The sequence below is a fragment of the Myotis myotis genome, unplaced genomic scaffold (assembly GCF_014108235.1).
Source record: "Myotis myotis isolate mMyoMyo1 unplaced genomic scaffold, mMyoMyo1.p scaffold_m19_p_10, whole genome shotgun sequence".
Lineage (NCBI taxonomy): Eukaryota > Metazoa > Chordata > Mammalia > Chiroptera > Vespertilionidae > Myotis > Myotis myotis.
Window position 1 is genome coordinate 55,088,908 of NW_023416314.1, and position 25,898 is coordinate 55,114,805.

The 25,898-nt window shown below is 48.0% G+C and overlaps 1 protein-coding gene across 6 annotated transcripts in view; it reads left to right on the forward strand.

The window, feature by feature from the left end:
- The window catches only part of NAV2 (neuron navigator 2), a 365,169-nt gene that overhangs the window by 271,367 nt on the left and 67,904 nt on the right, over window positions 1–25,898 (forward strand). For all 6 annotated transcript variants that reach the window (XM_036325651.1, XM_036325652.1, XM_036325653.1 and 3 more), the window contains one exon: window positions 25,006–25,144. In XM_036325651.1, the coding sequence (XP_036181544.1) occupies window positions 25,006–25,144 (139 nt within the window). The remainder of the gene's footprint in view (window positions 1–25,005; window positions 25,145–25,898) is intronic.

Sequence of the window (25,898 nt, forward strand, 5' to 3'; positions counted from 1 at the left end):
TTCTGTCTTCATGTGTTTCTGTCTTTTTTCCCCTCTCATCTTCATTGTCCTCTCCTCAGCTACCTCTTGAGGTCCAAAAACTCCCAGAGCTTTCGCTGCCCCCTGACAGCCAGGCGAGACCTCAGGGACATGAGCAAGAGCAGGCTGGCAGCCGGCACCTCCCGCCTGACCCTCAGGCCCTGCTCAGGCCCAGACAGAGAGGCTCAGAGGAAAATCATTCACACTGGGGCTGTGTCCACACAGCAGCCCCTGGGAAGAGATTTCCCGGAGTGGGCGATGCCTAAATGTAGACGTGTGTGTTTCTTCTGCTGCTGCCGTGACTTTGACCCACGTGGCAGTGGAAAACTGAGGTTGCTCAGATCTTGTTCCCCTCTGGTTATTTTGCTAGCTAGACCATTTGCACGGAATGGTGTGTGTGTGTCTGCACACGCTTCATTCCCCTGGCATCTGATAACTGTTTCCAAATAGGGTAACGCTGGGAGCACTTTTCATTACCTTGAAGTGCCTCGCGTAAATAGAGTTGATTCTTTTCCTCGACCTGCTGTGATGTGGCTGCATTTTTTTAATAGATAAGATCACTCTCACTACTTCCCTTCTTATCACATTCATCCTCTCGGACCATCTCTTCCCTTCCTTCCTGCAGAGTTTGCTGACAAATGAGACTCCATGTCCCCTCGTGGCTGGACAGGTCTCTGTGAGATCTTCCTGACAGCGGGGCGGGAATGTGGAAGTCCTGGCCCATAACGGAGAGAGAGGGGGGGGTGAAGCAAAAGCGTGGGTTGGGGGTTGGAGGTCTGAGGTCTCACCTGTCAGCAAACTCTGTGACCTCATGCAAAGGACTTGCTTTTCATCTGAGCTCACCCATAAAATGAGGGGATTGAGCCATGTGGCCCCTCAGTTCCTTTTCAGATCAAATTTCAAGGGCACCTCAGTTTACCAGCCAGCCAGTCGTGTGTAAGATTTGGGATTTGGTTATTGAAAGTGAACTGCATGGAGGTGGGTGCTGGGAAACTCGGTGGTGTCTGAACAGAGTCCCTAGAACCTGCACAGATGAGCATGAGGTAGACCCTGCTGTGACCTGGAGCTTTCCCTGCGGTGCAAATAATTTTCAAAATGCTGTTTGTCAGAGAAATTAGATAAATGCAAGCAAGAGAGGGAGATTCTGACCTGGGAATGAACAGAGCCGGGGTGATTTTTCTTTGGCAGATCTGCACCCTGGCTTCCCATGGCTTTCACAGCAGCAGTGAATGCATCTGAGCTCCCTGATGCCCCCCATGGTCAAGTTCAAACTCTGTTACTGGGCTTATGAAATCTGGCCTCATTATTTCCTACCTCTTTTTCCCCTCACTGCAACCGCACTGAACTCCTTTCCGTTTCTCCGAAACTATCCTCTCTCTCGCTTTACAGCCTTTGCGGAGACTGGTTCCTGTGTCTACTATGTTCCCTCCATCTCGACTCCATCCCACCTGCAGTTTGGTTCAGATCCTTCAGAGCTCTCATTGTGTCACCTCCTCCAGGAGGCCTGCCCTAACCGCCCCAACCCCCAAGACCAGGCCAGCTGACCCTCCTGTTTGCTCCCATAGTACCCTGAATTTTATCAGAGCACCACGCACGTTATACACATCTGCTACTCACCTGCCACTGTTTCTACCCTCTAAACATATTGAGGGCAAAGGACCTGTGTAGTCACCACCACCAAATGAGAAAACTGCTCAGACAGGTAGACAAGCCCCGTTCATACAGCTCAGCTGATTCGAGGAACCAGAATTCACTCAGCCTATCTCCAAACCCCACCTGTTCTCCACCCTAACACTTCTCACGTTGACCCCATCGTCGTCCCGTAATGGTGAAGAAGTCTTCTCTCTTGAGACACTTTCCATGATCTCATGAGAAACTGGGAGGGGGGAGTGGAATCTGTGCCTCAGACATTTGATTTAGAGCCTCATTTACAAGACTGTCTGCCCCGCGTGTGAGAGCGAACATGGGAACACGTGTCCATGGACTTACACGGCACAGCGCCTGCGTGCTCATTCCAGCTCTGTAACAGCGACTCCCCTCTGGTCCCCAGAGTTTCCCATGACCTTCCCATCCCAGGTGTGTTGTGAGATAAGTGTAGCAGGTACTCCTGCTTGTTTAATTTGTGAATTTTGAAATCGAACATGCCTTCTGCCCCTTAGACTCCAGCAGTTTTAAGTGTCCTTGGATTCTGTGGAAAGAGGCCCGAGCCTATAACATGTGTACAGCTGTGGCTCTTATCAGAATGCAGACATGCCTCTCATTACTGCTAATTGCAGCTCTCCCCGCAGTGATCTGGGCTCGAACTTCCTCACTGGGCGACGGGTAAGCTGTTTTGTAGCATTGGCTGCACAAGGATACATTACAGTATCTTCCAGGCAGCTGCTCTTGAGGTAAATGAATACCTGGGGGTCTTTTTCCTTCTCTAGGAAACTTTAAGTACTGTAGCAGGCTTTCATTTAAGGCTGTGCAAGGCTTATTTCACCAGATTGCTATTTGGACGCTCTAACAAAACACCTTTATGAATAGCGGCTGTAATACCCTTAATCCTCTAAACTTCCTGACATTTTAAACCAAGTGGATTGCTGTGAATAAAATCAGGCTTTCCCATCTCTCTGCTCTCTTCCTCTCCCCAGCCCTGCCTCTGAATCTTCAGGACCACGGGGCTGGGGTGCAGATTCTTTCTTGCTATTAGGGCACTGAACTAGAAAAGACCAGGAAACGCTATACGGTTTGTAACTACCTGGCCTGACCCACTGCTTTTCTAATAAACAAGGGCTGGTGAGGTTTCTGTTTCTCATTAAAACTTAGGGTGTTTTTTTTTTTTAATTAATTGTGATTTTCTTCCTCATTAAAGACAAAGCCAAACATTTGTTTTCTTATGGAAAACTAGAAAATGCTGATAAGCAAACAGTAGGGGGGAAAGTAAAAAGCTATGATGCCATACAACCCTTAACAATTTGGTGACTGCTAGACTTTTTCCTATTCGTGTAAGCACAATTTATTTTCTAAAAGACCAAATGTTCTTGGGCCCTTGCTGGTGGCTCCCTTGGTTAGAGTGTTGTCTCACGCACCCACATGTTGCAGGTTCGAACCCCAGTCAGGATGCATATGGGAAGCAGCCAATCAATGTTTCTCTCTCTCTCTCTCTCTCTCAAATCAGTAGAAACAAATCCTTGGATGGATATTTAAAAAATAAATAAAATGAAAGACCCAAATTCTTGACCATTCACTATGAACCAGGTACTGTTCTAAGCTGTTTACATGTATTGATTCATTTAATTTTTACAATAACTCTAGGAGTAAGAACCCACTATTCAGAAGATGAGACAGATGCACACTGGTTAAGCCACATGTCCAGAGCCAGGCACCAGAGCCAGGGAGTATACCCGATAGTCCCCAATTTTCGCTGCTACGCTATACACCCTCTAAAAGATGAGAAGTGTTTTCTAATCTACTGTTGTAATTTGACACGACAGCACGAGCATGGTTTTTATAACAGGATTTATCAACATCGTTTTTAATGGCTACACAGTACTCCATTCTATAGAAGAGCCACAGTTTGATGAACTTTTTCCCTACGGATGGATGTTCCGTGAGTTCCAGTCCTTTTGTGCTTATAAACAGCAATGCAAAGACCGTTCTTGGAGCTAAATGCATGCACACTAGTGTGGGCTGCAAACAAAGCCCGTATTCTGCATTTTCCTCCTAATTCTGACGTGTGTGTGCAGATGATGCCCTGAGTCCCTGTAGAAGCACAGAGCCTCGAGTATGATTTCACTACTGGTGATGGGACTGCCTGGCGCCATACACACACTTTTGAATCCATACTGCACTGTTCCTGGTGCCACGTTTGGGAGAAGGTTGGCTGAAGAATGGAGATTCTGTCTGGGTCCAGCTAGCTGCCTGCAACTGAACCTACACATATAGTGTTTGTTTGTACTGTGCTGTGACTTGAATGAGAGTTTTTCTCTCTGCATTTAAATGAATTTACAGAACTAGGAACTACCAGGATGTTACCTACCCATGGCATTACCTACTGTTGTAGAGAGGGAGAGGGGAAGGGAAGAAGAAAGGGGCCCCTAGGTAAAGATGGTTGCCAGTGCACTCTCAATACTTGACTGGTCAGGTGGCTATTGGCAAAGTGAAGGAAACCATCCTCCATGTGCCAAGGACCAGACTCAAGGCAAAAATTCAGAGGTGCTTCAGCTGGTTTCAGTCATGGATTCCGCTTCGTGGGGTCTCACTAGCAGTGTGCCTTCGACAAGTTATTTACCCCACTGCTTCTTAATATTCTCATATGCATCGGGATAATAATACCCACTACATAGGACTTGTCAGAGGATTAAATAAGATCGGAGAATTTAGCATAGAAAATGGCATGATAAAAACTCAATAAAAATGAGAGCTTGCCCTGGCCAGTGTGGCTCAGTGGTTGATTGAGTATCGACCTATGAACCAGGAGGTCACAGTTCAATTCCTGGTCAAGGCACATGCCCGGGTTGCAGGTTTGATCCCTGCAGAGTTTTGATTCACGAAGCAGAGCCCATGACAGTAGGGGACGTGCAGAAGGCAGCTGATCAATGATTCTCTTTCATCATTGATGTTTCTCTCTCTCTTTTCCTCTCCTTTTCTCTCCCTGAAAGCAACAAAAACATTTTAAATATATATATTTTAAAAATGAGAGCTTAAAAAAACCCAAGAAGGATTCTGATTTGTAAATCAGGCAGACTTATTCTTTAGCACTCATTAGCCACGTGACCTTGAGCAATTTACATAACCTCTCAGAGTTGTAGGTCACCTGTGAGTTGGGGATAATAAAATCTATTTTACTGGGGTATTATGAGTTTTGATTGTACATTCTGGCACACAATTGGTTTTCAATACCCAGAGCAACATTTCTTTCTCCATTCAAAACAGGTTTCTCTTAGAGACTAATGGTCAAGTGGAAGGACTTGAATTCTGTTTTTTGGAAGGAGTTTAATTCTTAACGAGTCTATAACTTTGCATCTACCCTCCCCACTAGGCAAACAGAGTTGGTGGGCTCTTTGCCAAACTAACAGTTCTTTTCTTTTGACTTAGACAAGATTGAGGTTTAGAGATTGTGGAAGGTTTTACGAACCTATTTTATAGTCCCTTTAGACTCAGAAGGGAAACACTGAAATATCAAAGCTACGATACAGAACAGATTTTGAGCCTCGTAGGGTTGTAGGAAGAGTTCTGTGGGAGGAGGCATTATAGCACCTGACATAACACCTGACACCTAGAAAGTCCACAGTAAACTCAAGGGCAGCCCCCAGCAGGGGACTCATGGACCAGGAGTCACATTCATAGGGCAAATGAATTTCCTCTTGAAAAAGGACTTCAGTGGGAAGGGTTTAAAACCTGTATGCTTGGAGGGGTCTTAGAGAACCTCTGGGCTGGCACTCGTTGCGCAGGCAGGCAATCTGAGAGCCAGACTTTGGAAGTGACTTGGTCAAACCGACGCCCTGTCAGTGCTCTGCGGCATGCTCAACGGCGTGAGAGGGCATGAGAGCTGCTGACCGGGGCCCATGGGAGACCAGAGTCCCCAGACTGCTGGGTTAGGTCACATCTGCTCAAGGCTGCCCGTGAGTAGCACCTACTAGTACATGCTTCCCCTCCTCACCCCGGCCCTGCCTCCCCCGCCTCCATTATCTCACCCTGCCCAGGACACTTGCAGCTAGAGCCACATTTAGAAGAAGCCAAAGAGTGTCTTAGAAATAGTTTATTCATTACCCACCCATCTCAATAGAGATAATACTCCAGCTTCGGAAATAAATATGTGAACTCTATGATTCTCCCTATGCACACATGACACCATTACAAAAATAGAGCTCCTGATAGCCATGCTGTTAGTTTCAATTTGCTTTTTCTTTTCTTTTTTGCTTTTTTAAAGAGCAGATTACCATGTGGATTTGCCTCTTTTGTTTTTCTGTGTTTTTTTTTCTATTTTCTTCTAAATCACCAGGTTTGTTACCATGATCAAAGATGCAGGAAGGCCCAGCTCTCAGTTGTTCCCTAAATACCAGATGAACTAACTTTCTCATCTGCTGTGACTCCTAACTGGCCATGGGGACAATGACACAGGAATCTTTGCGGCTGCTGTTGTGAGCCAAAGCTGTTTGAGATAGGGTTTTATGAGATAACCTAGCTCTCACTGTGTAAAAAGCTACATCTCGGCACAAAGTTGTCCATTCTCACCAGATTACCAACTCTCAGCCCGCACAGCGTTCCTGCACAGGCCGCGGGGCGCCGATTGTTCTCTCTGCACGGACCGTCGTCTTCTCTTCTCCCCTGCAGTGTGCTCCACGGCTCACCATCCTTTTCTCTCATGGTGTGTATCATGGTTTGGAATGAAATGCATTTGTTTTCATTTGACTGCCTGTTACTCTCCCCCCTTCCCCCTCCCCCTTACTCATCTCCCCCCACATACACACCCTGAGGGGACAGAGAGACCTTGTCTCTTTAGCCCATCACTGTTTCCCCAGCACAATGCCTGGCACACAAAAGTCAATACCCAGCCAGTGTTTTAAAGAAAACAGTCACTGGAAATCTAGGAGAGGCCATGATATCCTGGCATTTGGTAAAAGGGTAGATCTAAATTGGACCACGCCCAGAAGCAGTAGAAGTAGCTGTAGGGTGTGGGGATAACCTCTTCATGGCCCCAGGCCCCCTTAATGTCTCCGTGTCATCTGCTGGCACAGGGACCTGGAGCTGTTCGCTACTAAGCCCTGTGGGCTCCTGGAAAGCAGGGGCTGGGCCCCGGAAGGCATGGGCTTCGGTCTGTTCCTTAGCAGTCCTGTGACCATGAGGATATCATCTCACTTCTCTGGGTTCCAATTTGGTTTTCTACAACCTAAGAACAATGATGATGTTAGCACAGCCTGAGAATTAAATAAGAGTTATAGGCATTAAAGCCTCTACGTCTGGATTATTGTTATCGTTGAAAGTAACTTTGGCCTCGTGTCCTTGGTTGGAAACGTTGGAGTCGACTGGCACCCCGTGAGGAAAGGCATCTGGTGCTGGGCTGGGGGCAGAGGAGCTGAGTTTAGGCAGAAGACGTGGCCATGGCCTCCAGCCCCTCTGTCCAGGGTTTTGTTCACAAGCCTCCGATTTCAGGTCAGGACGGGAGGGGAGTCAACATGGATAACAGTGTGGCTACTCCTCCTGGCGGTGAATGAAGCCTTTTGTTTAGAGGTGGAGGAGTGTGTGTGCTTTCCCGCGTGAGAACCCACAAGTGTGGGCTCCAGGCAATCCCAAGAATTGACCCGTTGAAGGTAACAGAACCCGCAGCTTCCCAGGATAAAGCACTCGGAGCTGAAACGCGACTCTTTCTGTCTTCTTAGCGTAAATGCCACTCCCTCGGGTGCTCTTGTGACCAGTCTCCCTAAAGGAAGTGCCCCCTGAGACCTTTCCTAGTGCCGTTTATTTCCTTCGTCACTGTTACCATAGCATCCAGCATGACTTACTCGCCCATCTCCTCTGAGGACCCAGCTCTACCGGGGCTGGGCCTGGTCTTCCATTGCCCCCTTTTTGCCAATGTCCAGCACAGGTCAGGCTCCAAGTGGCTGTTGTGTTGAATCTCATTCATTTTCTACCCTGAAGCTACCAAGTTTCTAACAATTGTTAGAAACACAAACTCCCTGGTGTTCATGCCTGTACTTGAAGACTTTGCCAAAGGTCCGGGAGGATCTCTGCCCTTCCCACTGTCTCCTGCAGACCACGATCAGGAAAACTCCACAGCCCGCAGTGCGATGCTTCTCATTCTCCCACATCATTTAGCTTCTTCCCCTTCTTCTTCATCCATCCAGGCCAGGACAGTGCCACCTCCTCCCTGGAAACGCAGGGCAGGCCCCGGGATCTGTGTCAGTGCGAAGAATGAGCTGGGCAGGACCAGGGGGAGCAGAGAGTCTGCACATCACCTCACAGGAGCATGGGCTTCTCACTTCCGCTGTCAGTCCTGAGCCCAGGGAGGAGCTGAGGAGACGGAGAAAGGGCAGGAGACGCAGGCACACACTTCTTTTCTCGTTGGCCTGTTGTTAGCCAGCCAGGAGAAAGCCGTCCAGATGCGTGTAAGACTGACTCTCAAATTAAGGAAATGAAGGATCACAGTATCAAAGTGAAACTAGCCCTTGTGTGAAGTCAGTGCCATAAGACAGAAGCAGCTGCCCTTCACCAGGCTTCAGGGAGACCAAGGATCCCCCGAAACTGTGTGCAAAATGTTGTCTGTACACGTTGTTTTTATAGGGAGACAGACCCGAATGTCCATCTAAATTGGGCCAAGCCAGGAAGTATTAGATTCTCAAATGGGTCTGTGCCCAAATAAAAAGCCTGAGGACCATTGAGCTAAAGTCCTTCAGTCCAGAGACGCCGGGAGACTGCGCAGGACGTTCGCATCCCTGTTCTGTCCTGCTGTGCCCAGTTGGTCGAGGGGCCCTGGGCACTGGGAGGAGATTGCTCAGAACAAAAGCAGACAGCACTCCTGTCTTCAAGGAGCTTGCTTAGTTTTTGGAAAATACAATAAATACCCTCCTCCCCCTAATAATAATTAAAAAAAAGATAATGTGTTGACTGATAAGTACCTTGAAGTTAGTATCCTGTGATGGAAAGTAACTGGACCAGAGTCTAGGGAGAAATTCCTGAGGAGGAGACATTCCAACCAGACCTGAAGCATGAGAAGAAGGCAGCCTTGAGGACATGGGGGAAGGGGATCCAGGCAGAAGGAACCACAGCACAGGGCCCATGAAATGTGAAGAGACTAGTAGACAGAAGCAGTAGTTTAGTATAAGGTATATTAGGTTTTAGATGTGTTGAGTACATGATGGGGGCCAGGCCAGAGAAACAAGCTTGAGAGTTGTTCATCTATATCTAGTATTTGAAGCCATGGATGAGATCCCCTAGGAAAAGACTAGGTAGAGGCGAGAAGGGATTAGGGACAGAACCCTAGAGGTCTGGAGAGGAGAGGTGAGGGGAGGTGAGCAAAGGAAAGCGAGAGGCCCAACAGGGGGGAGGAAGACACCAAGTACAGATGAAGGCATGGAAGCCCAAGGAGGGACCCATTCAAGAAGCAAGAAGCCCTGGGCACTGCATCTGATGAAAACTCAGAGTAAGAATAGAGAACTGACCATTGGCCTGGGCAAGAAGTAAGCTACTGATGTTTTTGGGAGAAATTAAAGGTGGTTTTAGTGGAATAGTGAGGACCCCAAGTCTGGTGGGTTGACGTGAGAATGGGGCACAGGACTTTCCGGTGTTTTGCTGTGACATGGAGCAAAGAGCAGCAGGGTCGTGCAGAACATGGACATACAACTTTATTTTATGAAATGGTTGATGTGTTTTTTGGCTGATAAAAAAGGGAGAAGCTGGTAGTGTTGGAGAAGGAGCAAAGTATCCTCATTAGTGTCGTTCTGATAAAAGTATTCATTAGAAATAAGTGGACATTTTCTTAGACTAATCTCAGTAGTTTTCTGTTTATAAAGTTTTCTTCTACTCTTTGATACCTGGGTAGAGTCTATCAGTTACTTTTTGGTTTTAAAAAATGGCTCTATGAGTTAACCTGGGACTTTTAATATCCTCAATAACTTTGCTTCTATGGAGAAAAATGCTATGAGTTCTAGAAAGTCTTCAGCCTGTGTAGAAGCCAGGGTCCTAAAGGACAGGTGAAGATTGGCTCTTTGAAAAGGGCCAAAGGGCATCTCCTCTCATAGAGCTGGTGACCTTCCTTCCTTCTTCTTTCCTCCCATTGCATCATCTCTTAGTCACACTGAGTGTTACCTTTCATAGCATGGAAAAGCCCCAGCTCCATGAACCTGTAGCTCAAAGAATTTAGAGCATTTCCCATTGCAGATGTGACTCTTACTTTTAACCACATCAAGAGGGCTGAGACCTTCAAAGTATACTGTCTTGTGCAATCAAGCCCCCTCTTGTAAAAATGTGCATTAAAAAGATTGTATATGTAGTGTTGTAGGAGGTTTCCATGAACTTTTATACCAGAATAAACTCCATGTATTCACCCAGGTGCATCCTCTCTGAAAGTCTTACAGGGGTTTGCCAGGCTTTCCTCAGGCATCTTCCTGTCTCCCCAGCCTCTCTGACCTGACCTCCTAGGCTCCCCTTTGCTTCACTGCTCACTCTGCTCCAGCCACACTTGGCTCCGGGTTCTCAGGTTGAATGTGCAAGTTGTATCCTGTCTCAGGACCTTTGCACTGATTGGTTCCTTTCTTGGTAGGCTCGAACCTCACATATTCAAAACACCATCTCCCAAGTCACCCTATGGAAAATTTCAGACACCACCTCCCCACCCTTGACAAATCACATCATCTTACCTATATTACTTTTTCTCCTTAGCGTTTATCACTATCATACTGTATAATTGACATTTCATCTCATTTATTTTATAATTCTACCACTAAATGGTAAATTTGATTAGAGTAGGGAATTTTTTGTCTGTTTTGTTCATGTCTCTATTCTCATCACTGAGAACAGTGATTGGCACATCGCAGGTGCCCAGTCAACATAAGTTAGTTAAATGAATGAATAAATGAATGGACAGACATTTCTTAGATTCTCTTGACAATTAATCTGGATGATTATATACTACTAGGGGCCCAGTGCACGGATTTGTGCACATCGAAAGGAAATTAAGTAGAAGAAAGATTCATGCGATAATTACATTACTGCTAAAAATTACATGTCAAAATAGTATGTATATTGTAGTGTGTATATAAAATTAAAACACACATGCGGTTGGTGCCAGCGAGAAATTTGTATGTATCGTGCATGCGTGAGTCAACATTTATCTTTAAATTGCCAGTGCGTGTCATATGTACCCGGTCGGTCAGTCAGACAGATGGATGGACAGAGGGTCACTTAGCCTTTCATATATATAGATATTTGCTTAAACCAAGGAATAATTGTAGCAAACAGTGGGAATTTTTTACTATGTATATTGTGTATATGTGTGTGTTTATATATATGTCTTCACATACATAGTTACTATCCCGTTCCACCCAAATTAACCCAGAGGTCAGTCAGATTCTCAAACTAGTCATTTTGCAAAAATAAATTCAGTTCCAGAGACATGTAGAAGGTAAGAGGAATGGTTTAAAGCATCTTTGTCAGCCAGACTTGGGTCTGTCCTGACTCTTTTATCTCAATAAATCTGGACTGTACCTGCCTCCCCTGAACTCACCCCTCCTCACCTCCTGGCCTCTGCCCCCCACTCCCCACTGCAGATGCTGCAGCACTTTTTTCAAGTAGGGGAGGGCCCCAGGGAGGAGATATGAATGATTAACTTCCGTTGGGACTCCTTTAAGATTACAATCTCTGCTCCTGGACACGTTTGCTTTTGCATTCACCTGGGAAGCACCACACCACTCAACCCTGTTTCCTCTCTGAGCTGACCGCTGACCTTTTACTTCCTCCCCCTTGGGTGAGGGAGGAATGGCTCTACATTCCCCTTGAGAGGCTTCTGTTTGCTGAGCAAACGCTGACCACACAGAGACCCTGCTTGGAACCAGTTATTGCTTCCCTCCCCAAACAGGTCACACAGGCATTCACACACACACTCATGCACACCCAACACCCTACTCCCCAGCCTACCAGAGAGGTGGTCCAGGCCAGGGGGAGAGCCTTTCTCAGGGAAAGTCTTTGAAAGCTGCCAGGAGCCAACTGGTAGGATTTTGGGAGAGAGGGATAGGTTTGTTGGAGAGCATCTTAATCCTTCTTCATTTTGAAATAAAAGCTTGTGGCTATAACATAATTTTGCTTCTGAGTTCTCAGTAGTAAAACAGTTGTTCATTGTTCATGGCATCTGTTTACATAGTTCCTTTTGAATTCCTTGATTACAGGTTTTAATAGGGGATTAGTTGGTGCAACCCCTTCCCATCCCAGCACTGGGACTATGTCCTGTCCCAACTCCCCTCTCAGCCTCTGTACCATAGTGTTTAAAGTAGCTATGCCTAGACTGAGCTTCTTTTTAAAAAAAAGAAAGAAAAAACGAATAAGTAGCATGAGGAATTAATGCACATTTTTGTTGGCACTGCATCAAAATTGACATCACCAGGAAGAAACGTATGTCATCGTAACTGTGCAAGTAGGCGTCTTTCTCCTTGGGATCCAGAAGGCATCTCTGTAGGCTAATCATTTCAATCAAATGCTTTGCATTCAGTTGTTGATGTCATGAGCTAAGAAATGTTATCATTAGTGATGTTTGTCTCATTATTAAAAGTAGCACTTTTGACTGAAAAGACTTAACCAACCTTTTGGTACAGTCCAAGGGGATTTAAAATATTTTCTCACATTTAGATTTTATTCAACTTGATCTGCCCTTGCAGACTCCCTGGGACCATATGGAGGGCCCTTGTACTCAGTGCTTTACGGTAACAGTTTCAGAGCTTGGTGTTAGCTTTTGCTTTGCTGAAACTTTTCACAGCTGACTTGATACTACCACGGGGGCCTGACCTCTGGATCCCTCAGCATTTTATGGGTTAATTTTGTTGGTGGGTCGGGTTTCTTTCCTGGGCTTCAGAATGGTGATCCCCCTCCTAGCTGGTCCTTCCGTAGCAGAGTAGCTGGGTGCCTGGGACTCCCTGGCGTGAAGTGGGCTGGCTCAGCTCGCTGACGAGCTGCCATCCTGAGATTCATTCAGCGTCTTTGTCCACTTTCTCCAAGGACCACAATGTAGTGAAATGCTCTGGCCTAGGAACCTTACAAGGTAGGACGATTTCCTAAACTCTGAGGCTTGAGGGTGGGTATGGTGCATGTCCTGTCTTGTCGCTCCTTGAATGGTATTAGAAAGCCGAAGGGCATTAGAAAGCCGGGCAGAGCAGTCAGTGGCTGCAGCTGCTGAAGTCCCCGGGGGCTCAGTGCTGGGGAAGTCAGGAAATTCAGCACCCTTCTCCCCCACCCCCATCCCCTTTCATTCTTACCTTTATAGTTTTAGAGGGAGCTGGACCATGACCCAAATGCCCTTGGTCCACCTGGTCACTTGGGTAACGCCAGTATTTCCCAGACCATCTTATCAACTTAGGCTACTGATACGGAAAAAGTGAGTGTTGATCACCCAGCTGTTTTAGGTCCTTATTTCAGGTTTTCGGGGGAGGGGGAGCTGGATAGAGGCATTGTCCGCCCCCACACTCCCCCTCCCTCTGCCACACAAGAACTGCTAGTGGTTCCCAGTGCCCTGATTAAAATGACTTGCAGTTGGAGGTTTTGTTTGGACTCTAAGAACTTGTGGTTGATTTTACTAATACTACAAATGACTGGGTGGGTATTTTCTGGAAACTAGGCTCCGGGAGAGATGGCATGGGAGATTTAAATATGAGTACTTGTTTGTTAGGGCTGCTATAAAACTGCCCAAAGAGGAACTTTATTTTTAGCCCAGACAAGGGGAGGAGAAAACAATGTTCATTACCACTTAACTACTTGCCAGGCATCCAACAGACAATGTCTCAGTTAATTTTTGTTGCACAACCGGCAATATTATCCTTAATTTTGAGGTGAGACAGTTGGAACTAAGAGAGGTTAAGTAACTTTCTCAAGGTCACACAGCTAATAAGCGGCGCAGGGGTTGAACCCAGGTCCCCTCCACCACTCTGCCTTCCTTGTTGGGCATGGGAGATGGCTGGGATGGTTTAATCTGCGAGTTTAAATGTGGGTCAGCTGGGTGAAGGCACTATTTGTTGTGAAGAACTCACCAAAGTTCACCAGCCCCGGCTGCTCAGACTCTGCTGGTTTCTGGGTGGGAGGCGGGTGTATATTAAGAAGCAACTCTACTCTGGCAACAGTACCTACCTGGGTGTCTCTGAGCTCTTTGAGGCTCCTGGGCAGATGGATAGCTCTGTGGCTGGGTTTGTGCTTATACCCAGTTCAGAGGGGGTGGAAGCCTAAAGCGGAAATCAAATCTGGGGAGGTTCATAGCCTTGGGGCTGGCCTTGGGTGGCTGGGATTGTGCCCTGGACTCTGGGGCTGCCTCCTGAAAAGCTGGACTTAAGGCGTCCTGGAGGGAGAGGTTGTACACCCAGCATGTTCATGCTGACCCACGCTTGGCACCGGCTGCTCATGTGTGCTGGGGGTGGCTAATTAGCTAGGGCTGAGCTGCTCTTGGGTTGTGTCACTAACTTTGAGTGGTTTTTTTTTTTTTTTTTGACCTGAGTTCCTTCCCCTACCCCAGTGGTCAGCAAACTGCAGCTCACAAGCCACATGCAGCTCTTTGGCCCCTTGAGTGTGGCTTTTCCACAAAATACCGACTTCTGCACATGGGCCACGAAGTTTCGATCGCACTGTACATGTGCGTCTGCACGTGGTATTTTGTGAAAGAGCCACACTCAAAGGGCCAAAGAGCCACATGTGGCTCGCGAGCCGTGGTTTGCCGACCACTGCCCTACCCCATTGCCCCAGAAGGGGCAGGCCCCTGTTGAACTGCAAAGTGAGGCCAGATTGGTTTTGGGGTACAGCCACTTCTGTCGGCTGCCCTGAGGCTGTTGCATTTTGTTTTGTGCATTCAGGTTACCAGAACCCCTAAAATGTATTGGGGGGTAAGGGGCGGCAGGGGAGGTGCAGAGAGTTAATGGGAATGCTGGGGCTCCACACCCCCCTCCATCTGTCCAGACTAAGCCAGCCAGCCAGTGCCCTGTCTGGAATTCTTCTCCCCTACCCCTTGCCTTTTAACTAATTGGGGATGTTTTAAGAATAATGATTGCATTAAAAAGTACCCTGGGCTTTTTGGATAACAAGTGGGAGTTCTGCGTTCTTTTATGACCAGGATCTATTTAAAAGCATCGTTCCCTCTGCTCTTAGGTTGAATGAATGAGGTTAAGAAGAGCTTGGGTTTCGGAATCTGGCAGATCCAGGTTCAAATCCAGCTCCATGTATTAGCTCTGACACCTTGGGCAGGTCACCTAGCCTCTGTAAGTCTCAGTTTCCACATCTATGAAAAGGGAACATTCATAGTTTATGCCTTACGGGGTCATGGAGAGGAGGAGTGTGTGGGATTATGTATGTAATGTACTTAGCAAGGTGCCTGTTAAAAGTTTTCACCTTGTGTAAATGTTGCCTGTTATTTTCATTAGCTATATAAAGTACGCCGAATTCTGTGGATGCTGAGGGTCCGTGTATCTTCTGGTAAACAGAGCACCAGAGTGGGTTTGTGGAGATCTTTGGCAAAAGCGTCAGGCAGTGGACCGAATGTAAGCAGCCCTCTCCGGAGGAGAGCCCTCCAGAGGAGCCGGGGAGGAGGAGGGCTTTGTGTAACTGAGGTCAGCAGACTGGCTGGTGCCTATTGTAACAATGAGGGTCTAAGGCATCTGGACCAGAGCTGCTGGGGTTTCCATCCCAACCAAGCCAAAGGGAGGAATTTCACGCTTACTCAGGGGACCACCTACTTGCTCAAGGAATGAGTTACCAAAATGGGACAAAGGTGCCTTGGGGTGAAACTCAACCCAGGCGTTCTGAGTGCTGCTAAATCCCCTTCCAGCCCTCTTTATGGGGCCGGGGGTCCCTCTCTCCTCCCCAAACGATCAGCCTTGCACCTGGCACCGTCTGTAGAAGCTGCCTCTCCCCTGGGACATTGTCCATTTATGGCAGAAAGAAGCAAGTTTTTGCACTTGAACGATATCATCTATTTCACAGTGTGCCCTGCGTCTCCTTCCTGCAGTCCCTGCGGGTCCCCTGGGTCCTGGACTGCAGCTGACAGGAGCCGGTTATCTCCTGTGTGCCTGGAATTCTGATTTGGTCCCAACAAAAGGCTACGAGGGCTGGGTGTTACTAGCACCATATCACCCAGAAGGAGCCCTGAGCCTGGAGGAGAGGCTGTTGTCATAACAGTAGGTGACAGAGCCAGAGTTCAGACACAGATCTGCTTTACTCTTCTCTCCAGAGCCTGTGCCGCCTCCATCCAGAGCAGCGGTTCTCAATCTGTGGGTCGCGACCCCTTTGGGGGTCGAATGACCCTTTCACAGGGGTCGCCTAAGACCATCGGAAAACACATATATAATTACATATTGTTTTGTGATTAATCACTATGCTTTAATTATGTTCAATTTGTAACAATGAAATTGGGGATTACCACAACATGAGGAATTGTATTAAAGGGTCGTGGCATTAGGAAGGTTGAGAACCACTGATCCAGAGCCTCTGGGGCTCTGAGGTACCCTGGCCCTGCTAGAGGAGACTCCGAGTACTGGGATTAGTGTCTACCTCTGCCCATGGTTTAATTTGAGCTCAGGTCCTGAGTCATTTTGCACCAGAACTGCAAGTCATGTAGGCTGATCCCAGAGGTGAACCCTGGAGAGTGGTGGCTTTATTTGAGTAACTGTATCTTTTTTTCTTTTGGTGTTCATTAAAATATGTCAAATGAATAAATAACCAGACTATCAATTGTCTACCTGTCACTACTTGAGCCAATTCAGCAGAGACAGGATTGAATCCTATATGAGCATTTATTCGGATAATGCTGGCAGTATGGGAGAGCAGCAGGTCATCCACAAAAATCTGCTCTGCCCCACCATAAACCAGCTGCAGGAATAAGAATAGGTATGCAAAATGGGCACTTTATATGCAAGGCAAAGGGCTGGGGATTTGCAAAGGCCTGAGGCCTCTGGTTTCTGCAACAAGGTTGTTAATCGTTGCCAAATTTCCAGGTTAGCTCCCAGGTCCCGCTTGCAACTCCCAGCCAGGTTGGAATGTGCTTTTTTTTTTTAATCAGAACAAAACAATCACGGTTAATATTTCTTATAATTATAGCTGGTCCCAACATTCTATTTCTGCCCCCAGCAGTTGAATACTCTTGGTTTTATGTTTGAGTCCCAGCTTCAGCATTTCCTACTTGTGTGGCCTTCGGGCCTGTCTTTCCAAGCCTCAGCCATCTCATCTGTAGAATGGATATAGTATTAGCCTGACAGTACCTGGGAGAAACTAAAGTGGCAGGGCCTGGCACATTGAGCGTCATTATTTTTATCATCGAGTTGTGAGGATTAAATGAAATAATGCAAGGCATCTAATTAGCAGAGTCTGGTGCAACTTTGAACTTCAGTTAAAGTTGGCTATGATATGATTATCATTCCCAGATAGACAGTGAAAGGTGGGCCTCTGCAGGAGCCCTGTTGCATTCTTTGAAAGTGAGTTTTCCTAATAGGCCCAGCAGTGGTTAGAGATGATGCTCTTGAGAGAACCTCCTGGGGAGGAAATAGTTAACATACCTGTCTGGTGGGAACTGTAGGTAGCCAAACCCTTTCCCTTCCTCTGGGTTACTGCTGAGCCTGTGGTTGGGCTTGCTCACTCATCCACACTGAAGGATCTCATTCCAGCCTGGGCCCTGGGGTTTGGAAGGAACAGTTGCCTTGAACAATAGCCAGAAAACAAGTTCCACCAGTCTGGGCTTTTGCAACTGAATACAACTGTCTGGCAGGGGGCAAGGACAGCGGTGTAAATGGGCTCTACTGGGATTCTGGAGCAGAACTGGAAAAGTGAGCAGGTAAGGCCTGGACACAGCCCTTGGCTCTGCAGTGCGTTTGGTTAGAGAAAAGAGGCAGAAAGGGGACGGGATGGCCCAGACTGTTTCTGAGGACACTAGGGCCTCCTGGAAGCACATGGAGTCTTTGGAGCAGGAGAGGGGGGTGGGGTGGGGGGTGGGGGCTCTGCTTTGTGAAGATTGCTTTTCAGAACCATAGTTACAGTACTGCATCTCTACTGACCTGCTGCGGCTTATTAGTGAGCAGAGAACCAATCGATATCTGCCATCGGACTTTTTTACAACATCGTTTAGCATGTTTTTCCTTTGCATAAACAACATTATCTCGCGGGGAGTCCATCTGAGAAGTGTAATGACCCTCCAGAACCTTCACTAACTCCTGTTCCCAGAAAAGCCAGAATCTTTGTGGCTGGGCGTGTAAATCCTAGTGGAAAAATCCGTTTAATCATCCCTCTAACCTTGGGGTTCTGTTTTGCCTTTTTGCTTCATGGGAGATGAAATTATCAATGTAATACCACACTCACTCAAGACCATTACAGATTCCTGCTGCATCCACCTACTCCCAGAAGAGTTTGAGATTTAAAAAAGGTGGTGCTTCAGGGGGGCCTGGCGAAAGCACGTTTCCCTGCTCAGTCCTGTGGAATCCCTGCTCAGTTCTGTGGAATGCTGGCTCCCGCAGCAGTGAGGCAAACAGGGAGTGTGGTGGGAGAAGCCGGAATAATTTATGACTCTTTCACCTGTGCTTCCGTAGCAGCTAGCTTGTGTTTGGACTGTTCCTGTTGTGCTTTAAGCCCTCTGAGTGGCATTTGAATTCCTGACGCAGTGATGTCAGCATCCCTTGGAAGACCCTGAAACTGGTTCTCCTGGTTTTATGGGCCTTTCCCGTTTTGGATGGATTTCCTGGTCACTTTTTTTTTTTTCTCTTCTCATCTGTATTTTTCCAAGAAGAGTAGACAAATTGAGAGCCTTGCTTCTGGTTAAAATGTTGTCTTGGGCCCTGGCTGGTTTGGTTTAGTGGATAGAGCGAAGACCTGCAGACTGAAGGGTCCCAGGTTGGATTCCAGTCAGGGCACACGCCCAGGTTGTGGGCTCAATCCCCAGTAGGGGGCGTGCAGGAGGCAGCAGATCAATGATTCTCTCTCATCATTGATGTTTCAGTCTCTCTCTCTCCATCTCCCTTCCTATCTGAAATCTATACAAATCTATTAAAATAATAAATAAAAAACATTGGCTTGTCCACCCTAGACGGTTTGCTCAGTGGTTAAAGCATTGGTCCTTGGACTGAAGGGTTTCGGATTCGATTCCAGTCAAGGGCATGTACCTTGGTTGCTGGCTCAATCCCTCCATTCAAGGACCCTGCCTCAGGATCCAAAATACTGAGTTTCCGAGTCTTGAGGAAAAATAGCAAACATTTGATGGAATTCTTCTTCCCACCATTGGCTAAAGGGAGGTGACGTCATTTTCAGATCTGATTGCTTATAACTCCATTTGTGCCGTTGTCTGTTGGACCGATGGAGGACACTTTACTGAGTAGAGAAAAAGGTTCATGACTGTGATCTGCCTGGGAAATGGTGCTCTTGTGTTGATGATTGTGAGGAATCAGTGGATGCATCTTCTTGCCGTTTCTCCAAATACCTCAGCCAACGAATTTGTAGGGCATATCCATGACATGCTGTCTTAAAATTTAAAAAAAGAAGAACAAGAAGACAGGGAGAGCAGCTGTGTGTCCCACAACCCTTTCAGTCTCCTCTGATGGAGCCTGATCTGGCACAGGCCCTGGGGTCTTCTGCTTGTTTCTCAAGGCTGTGGAGCACAAGGCTTTTTCTACTAAGGTCTTTGGAGTAGCCTCGGAAGTCTTCAAGTGCAGAGCGAAGGTGAGCCAGAGTTGGGGGAAGTGAAGAGGGGAGATGCTTTCTTGGGTTCATCGATTCCTGTGGTCCTTCATGTAAAAGCCATCCACTGTGAAAGTGAAAGCTCATTTAACATCTTCCCACACGTCTTGCGGAATGCTTGGTGCTCAAAAAGAGCTTCTTAGAGTTAATCAGGTTTTACTGTATGGTTTATTGACGTTTTAATTTTTAAACCAATGCTCTCTTATAAATATCACCTATAAATCCAGTGGTTTTGCACAAACTAAGAGGATGGCCACTTCTTACTTGATTATCCATTCAGATTGAACAAATTGAATCTAAACAATTAGTACTGTGTGCAAACTTGGATCGTTTTCTTCAATAATTCAGGCTGTGTTCACAAATTTAGCTAACCTGGTTTGCGCAGGCTCGTCATGTCTGACAGAGTGGACTTACCAGCCTAACAAGCAAAATCTTTCTAAGCACTTAGCCAACTCTAACAAATCCATCACAGTCACAAATGTCATACATTATCTCAAACACTCCCATTCTTTTTGCAGTCTGAATGCATATTTCAAATCTTTTATCTTAAAAATCTCATCAGAAATCAGTACTCATTTAAAATTGCCATCACAAGACTGTTTTTCAAATTCTCTAGTATGCCTTATACCCCTTTAAATATTATAAATATACAGAGATTATCCCAATGACCAGAAAACTTTCATCCAAAAGTTAAGTATTAATGTTGTGGTTTACTTCATCATCTCTCTTCATCCTTTTAAACCTTTCCAGGATTTAACATCATTTCTCCTAACTAAGAGTAGTAGGCTTATCATCTCAGGTGGGCCCAGGACCGGCCTATGGTTTTGCTCCGTCAGATTGAAGACCATGAGGCAGGAATGGCCAACTCGTATTCCAGAATGACCGCTTGAGAGCCATACCTGGAAACGCAGCCGTTCTTTCTGCTGTGTCATTGGGGTCCCTCCGGCCTCTGGGCTGGAGTCTCATTTCACCACACAGTAAACACACACCCTCTGGGTTTCTTTCAAGTTGAAGTTGTAATCAGTTTTTTGTACCTCTTTCGACATTTATCGCCTGACTTGGGTCAATGGACTTTCGTTCCCCATCCTGGGTTGCACCTAATTTCCTTTGCCACTTGACTGGATTCCACTAATGTCTTTGCTGCCTGAATGGGTTCTGCATGCCTTCCACATTTTTCCTGTCTGACTCTTGGCCACACGTCTGGAGCCACTTTACAAACAAATTGCAATTCCCCACTAGTTGGCATGGGTGTACCAAGTGGTAAAAAAACTAAGCAAACCAGTTCTGAGCAAAAGAAAGGACTAGTTCTCACAGCTTGGTCTCCCAGGGGTGCTCCTGCTTTAGGTACAGCTGGACGCTGGAGCCCACGGGCACCATTCCTCTAGATGCTGCTTCCCTCTGCTCCTGCCTTCCGGGCTGCTGAGGATGGAGTGGCTGACGGCTGACAGCTCTTGGCTATAAGTGCACTTTTTCCAGAGTTGTGTTTTCATTCTTCTCAGCGTCTCCTGTGTGGTCATCTAAGTTTGGGCAATACTATTTTAGATGACTTTAAAGAGATCATTCCAGGACTTCATAGCCAGTAAGAGGGACACGTACAACGTGGATCTCTACGAGGAGCACAAAAGAGCCAGCGTGCCCATGTCCCCTCGTTAAGGCAGCATCCTCACCACAGAGCATCTCATGGAGCTAGTTTTCCTTAAAATGCATCTCGGGACTCACTGACCTACCCTTGGTGGCTCGTGGCCATTTATACCCTGAATGTGGGGCGGAAAGACAAGTTGAAACTAAGTGGTTTTACATTTAGACAGGCTTCGCAGTGTCCCAAAGACCCAGAAGTGAGAGACATGGCTGGCTTTCCGAGGGCGGGGACGGCTCTGGTTTCTGACATGCGGGCAGCTCGGGGGACACTGAAGCCGCTCTGCCCAGCATGGGCTTCCCTGGGTGTCACTGCCCCTTCATCTCATCACCAGTCGCCCCTCTCCCACTCTTCTGTGGGGCAGATCACTGACATCTACCTTTCAGGGCCAGCTCGGTTACAAGGATAAGCCTCATGATGCTCTGGTCCTGAGCGGGAAGAGTCAGGTGTGTGATCAGTGCCCGGGGCCCCACTGGAATAATATCCTGGTGTTGAAAGGCCACAGAGGAAGAGCAGGTACAATTTCAAAGCAAAAAAATCTGGGGATGGGTTCACGGGCACCTGTTACCAACTTCTGTCCTGCCTCCTCACCAGCCACACACCTCTCCCACCAGTCCTCCTTCATCAGAGTACAGGAATTTTTCATGCATTAGATTCCTAATTGCAGAGCCGGTGCAGTGAAAGCCTCGGGGTTTTCATTTAATCGTGAGAGCAGATTTGAGGCCTTTTCCCTCTGTTATGTCATGCTTTCCCCAGCCTAGGTGGTATCATACACGTGTCACCCCTAAGGAAACTGAGGCACAGAGTTGTGATTTGTGAAAGAATGAAGTGGTGAGAGACCTGGGCTCCGAATCCAGTGCTGGTGGTGAGTTTGCATCAGAACGTGCCCCATCTCTTCTCTGCACATGAGTTCAGTAAGGAGGCATTTAAGAAGGACTTCTGTGTGCCTGGAGATGGAGGAGAGGTGACTCAGAAGGCGAGGTTGACCTCGCTGCAGCGTCACCCTGCAGGTGCTGGCAGGGGAAGAGGTGGGCTGGGGTCAGGTAGCGTTTCACCCCCAGTTCTGCCCTACCTTTGCAGAGTGACCTTGGACGATGATTCTCACAGCCTCAGTTTCCTCATTATGAGGCAAGGCCACCTCTGAGTATACAGGAGAGTTGGCGAGAATTCGTGCAAATGTTGGCTGGTTGGCACATGGCAGGTGCTCCGTGATTGGCCTTGTTGTGAAAGGCGTGACCCAGGCCAGAGGAGCACATGTTCTGAAATCGATAGACAGTTCTGCATTTTAAACCCAAAGCAACATTGGCTGAAAAGCACTGGTCAGGATACTTATTCTTTCAGCCTTGATTTCTTCATCTGTTAAGTGGGGAGGATAATAGGTGCTTTGCAGGAATGATATGGGGACTGGAGAGAGATGTATAATATATGCAAAGTGCCCTGCGCTATGCCTGACACCTGAGAGGCACTCAGCTGCCATCCCCGGGCAGCCTCTGCACAGATTTGGAAGGTAGGGCTGGTCTTTCCGTAGGGAAAAACCTAGAAAATGGTGTGAGTGTATAGAATGAATCCAAATGTGTCAGATTGGGAATTCAGAGTTCAGGGAAGTGAGGGTGGGCTTTGGGATTTGGAGAAGGTCTCGAAGGAGGATTTGGAACCAAATGGAGGCCAGACCAAAGCAGTGGAATCACATGCGTGACATTTACTAAGACCCTGGAGCCTGGGACCTCCTGGACCCTGTGACTTCACAATACAGCGCCTTCTGAGCCCTCAGGCTTCCTGCCTTTATCCTTCTACTTGGGGCCCAGGCACACATTTTCCCCTCATTTCTGTGGGACCCTCCGGGTGGGCTTTTGGAAGCCAAATAGGCGTGCTGGAGGGAAAGGCAATGAAAAGAGATTTTCACTAAGCCTCTGTCATCCTGCCTGCCCCTTAGAGCTCAGGGAGGCACCTTGTACTAGTAAGCTGCTGGAATGAACTAGAACTTCTGAGTTATTGGGGGTGGGCCTCACCTACCCGGCATTTCCGAGGCAAGACACGGGTGGAGGCCTGAGTGGTGGGTACAGTGGCTAAGTCAGTGCTTTGCTATCAGACAGAACAGGAGTAGTTGCTGGCTCACCATGCCTGCTGTATGAAGGTGAACCTGGTGCCTCACCCCGTAAGCCTTGGCTTCCTCCCGGGAAGTGAGCCGTGCCATGTGCCCGTGTGCCCTGAAGATTACCATAAGGAATGCTGCCTGGCCTAGCAGGTTTGGCTCAGTGGATAGAGCGTCGGCCTGCGGACCAAAGGGTCCCAGGTTCAATTCCAGTCAAGGGCACGTACCTTGGTTGCAGGCTCCTTCCTGGCCCAGGCCCTGGTCAGGGCTTATGCAGGAGGCAACCAATGTGTTTCTCTCACATTGATGTTTTTCTCTGTCTTTCCCTCTCTCTTCCACTTTCTCTAAAAAAAATAGGCAATGGAAAAATATCCTCGGGTGAGGATAAAAAATAAATTAAGGAACAATTCTCAAAAAAAAAAAAAAAAAAAAAAAAGGAATGCTGCCTGGCGTCACAGGAAAGAGGTTGACTTCAGAGTCATAATGGCCAGATCCCGGTCCTGCTCCGCCACTGACTAGCGGTCCGGCCTTTCTGAGCCTCAGGTTCTCTACCTGTACGATAGGAAACCATAGTGCTTGCTTTTATTTTCTCTAGATCAAGTAGAGCAGTGTTGGAGGCTTTTTTATAGCCCCATGAGTTTAAATCACCTGCGATGCACCTGCAACCAAAGGAGAAAATGCAGCAGGCTTGGTGGATTGGGGGGGTGGGGGGGGGCTGTACATAGACAGACAGGAAAGAGGCCTTTCTGAGGGTGACACTTCAGATGAGAAGGAGGCAGCAGCAAGTGTCCAGGAAGAGGGACGACAAGTGGAGAGCCCTGAATACAAGAACGCTGTTGGCTTAGAAGGAGTAGAGCCCATGTGGTCAGAGCCAGAGAGTGACGGAGAGGCTGGTGGGGACAGGACTAAGGAGGGAGGCAGGTAGAGGGTCTTGAGGGCCAGAGTAGGCGTGTGGGTTTTCAGTACCCAAGAAGCCACTGGAGGATGCGAAAGTGGAGCAGCAGGACCTGACTTACGTTTCAGTTGGCTGCCATGGGGAGAATGGCATGTTTAGAAGTGGGCACAGAGCCCAGCGACCTGTTGGCCGTAACCTAGGTAGAGTCGGTAGCAGCTTGAACTGTGGGGTGGCAGGTGCACATTGCAGCCGAGACGGCAGGACCAGGCGGGGGATTTAGATGTCATGATGGTGTGGGAGATGGCAAGGACGAAATAGAAGAATCGTTTCCCAGACACTTGCCTTGGGCAGGGGTGCGGGTGGTCTCAATGGACTTGAGAGGTAGGCAGTGAAGGATTCTATTTTAGATGTATCCTGGGATATGATTAGAGGCAGAGCTACAAGTAGAGCTCTCAGGCTCCTGCTGCCTTTCGTTGCCTTGAAGTGAAAGGCAGGAGTGGAGTCCAGAGTATTCGTACCTACTCTGATGCCCAAGGAGAGTGCTGCTACTGCATCTTTCTCTGCACCGCTCTCGGCTCTAGTCTCCAAAGCCACGGCTCCTGTTCCGCCGAGAGGCCTGGGAAGTGGCCATTGGCTTTTACAACGTTCCCGAGACGAAATTGAGGATAGGAAGTGGGTACTGTCTTTAGCCACCTCTGCTCAGGGAAGCACCCAGCCCTTCGGGGCAGGTCTATGTCAGCCACTGGACCCAGCTGCCTGTCCAAAACAGCAAGAATGGTGGCTCCCATGAAGATGAGTCACGTCAGAAGCAAAGAGCTTTGTCTGGGGCTTCATGACACATGGAGCCTCGGGGATGGTGTGCGTATGTTGGCACTGGCAGCCTGAGCTGGCGAAGGGAGCCTGGGGATGGTGTGCGTATGTTGGCACCGGCAGCCTGAGCTGGCCCAGCGGGAGGTTCTGATGCTCAGTATGTGTTTGTCTTGGCAGCTGGGATGACAGCAGCTCCGTCAGCAGCGGGATCAGCGACACCATAGACAACCTCAGCACTGATGACATCAACACCAGCTCCTCCATCAGCTCCTATGCCAACACACCTGCCTCTTCTCGCAAAAACCTGGATGTGCAGGTAAGGACCAGGTTCCCCACCCCCAAGATCCCCCAAAGGCCCTGCCAGCAGAAAGCCTTGGTCTTGTGGGCCCAGGGGGCCATCAGGGGTGAGCAGAATCCCCAGGTTCATGAGACAGGGCTCAATCTCCTGCTCACTGCCTGTGTATTGGTCCCCCAACGGTGGCCTCTGCCTGCAGGGGCGGGGGTCAGGCTCAGGGCACTGGAAATGGGAGTGGGGAGACCTCACCACTCTCACTGTGGTGGCCTTGGTAAATCATGTTTCCTTCCTGGACCTCAGTTTCATAATCTGTTTTTAAAACGATAGGACGCTGACTCAGTGGCCATGCTTAACCTGGAGTGTGTGTCCCCTCTTAGCCGTCCACAGGCATGTGTCTGATCCCTTGAGAACGATGAGGTGGGAACAAAGATTGAAAGCCCCGGATGGGAGGACCAGGACGCCCCGACCAGAGCTTGGGCACTGTCCGGGTGTAGGTCACATCCTCCTGACGATGTGGTTTATTGGGCCCACGGTATTATTTTTCTTTGAAACTGAATTCCATGTCAAATTTTATAAATTGTGTTATTTTAACACAACTTTTCTCTTGGAAAAAAAATCAGAAGATATTACCTCTTTGAAACTAGGTTCTCCAATGGCAACCATCAGCGATGCCCAGGTGTCCCCCCCTCCGGCCCTGCACCCAGGCCCCAGGGTGCACAGCTGCCTCACTCTGAGAACTTACATTTTCAACCCCTACCTGACACGCTCAGCTGTT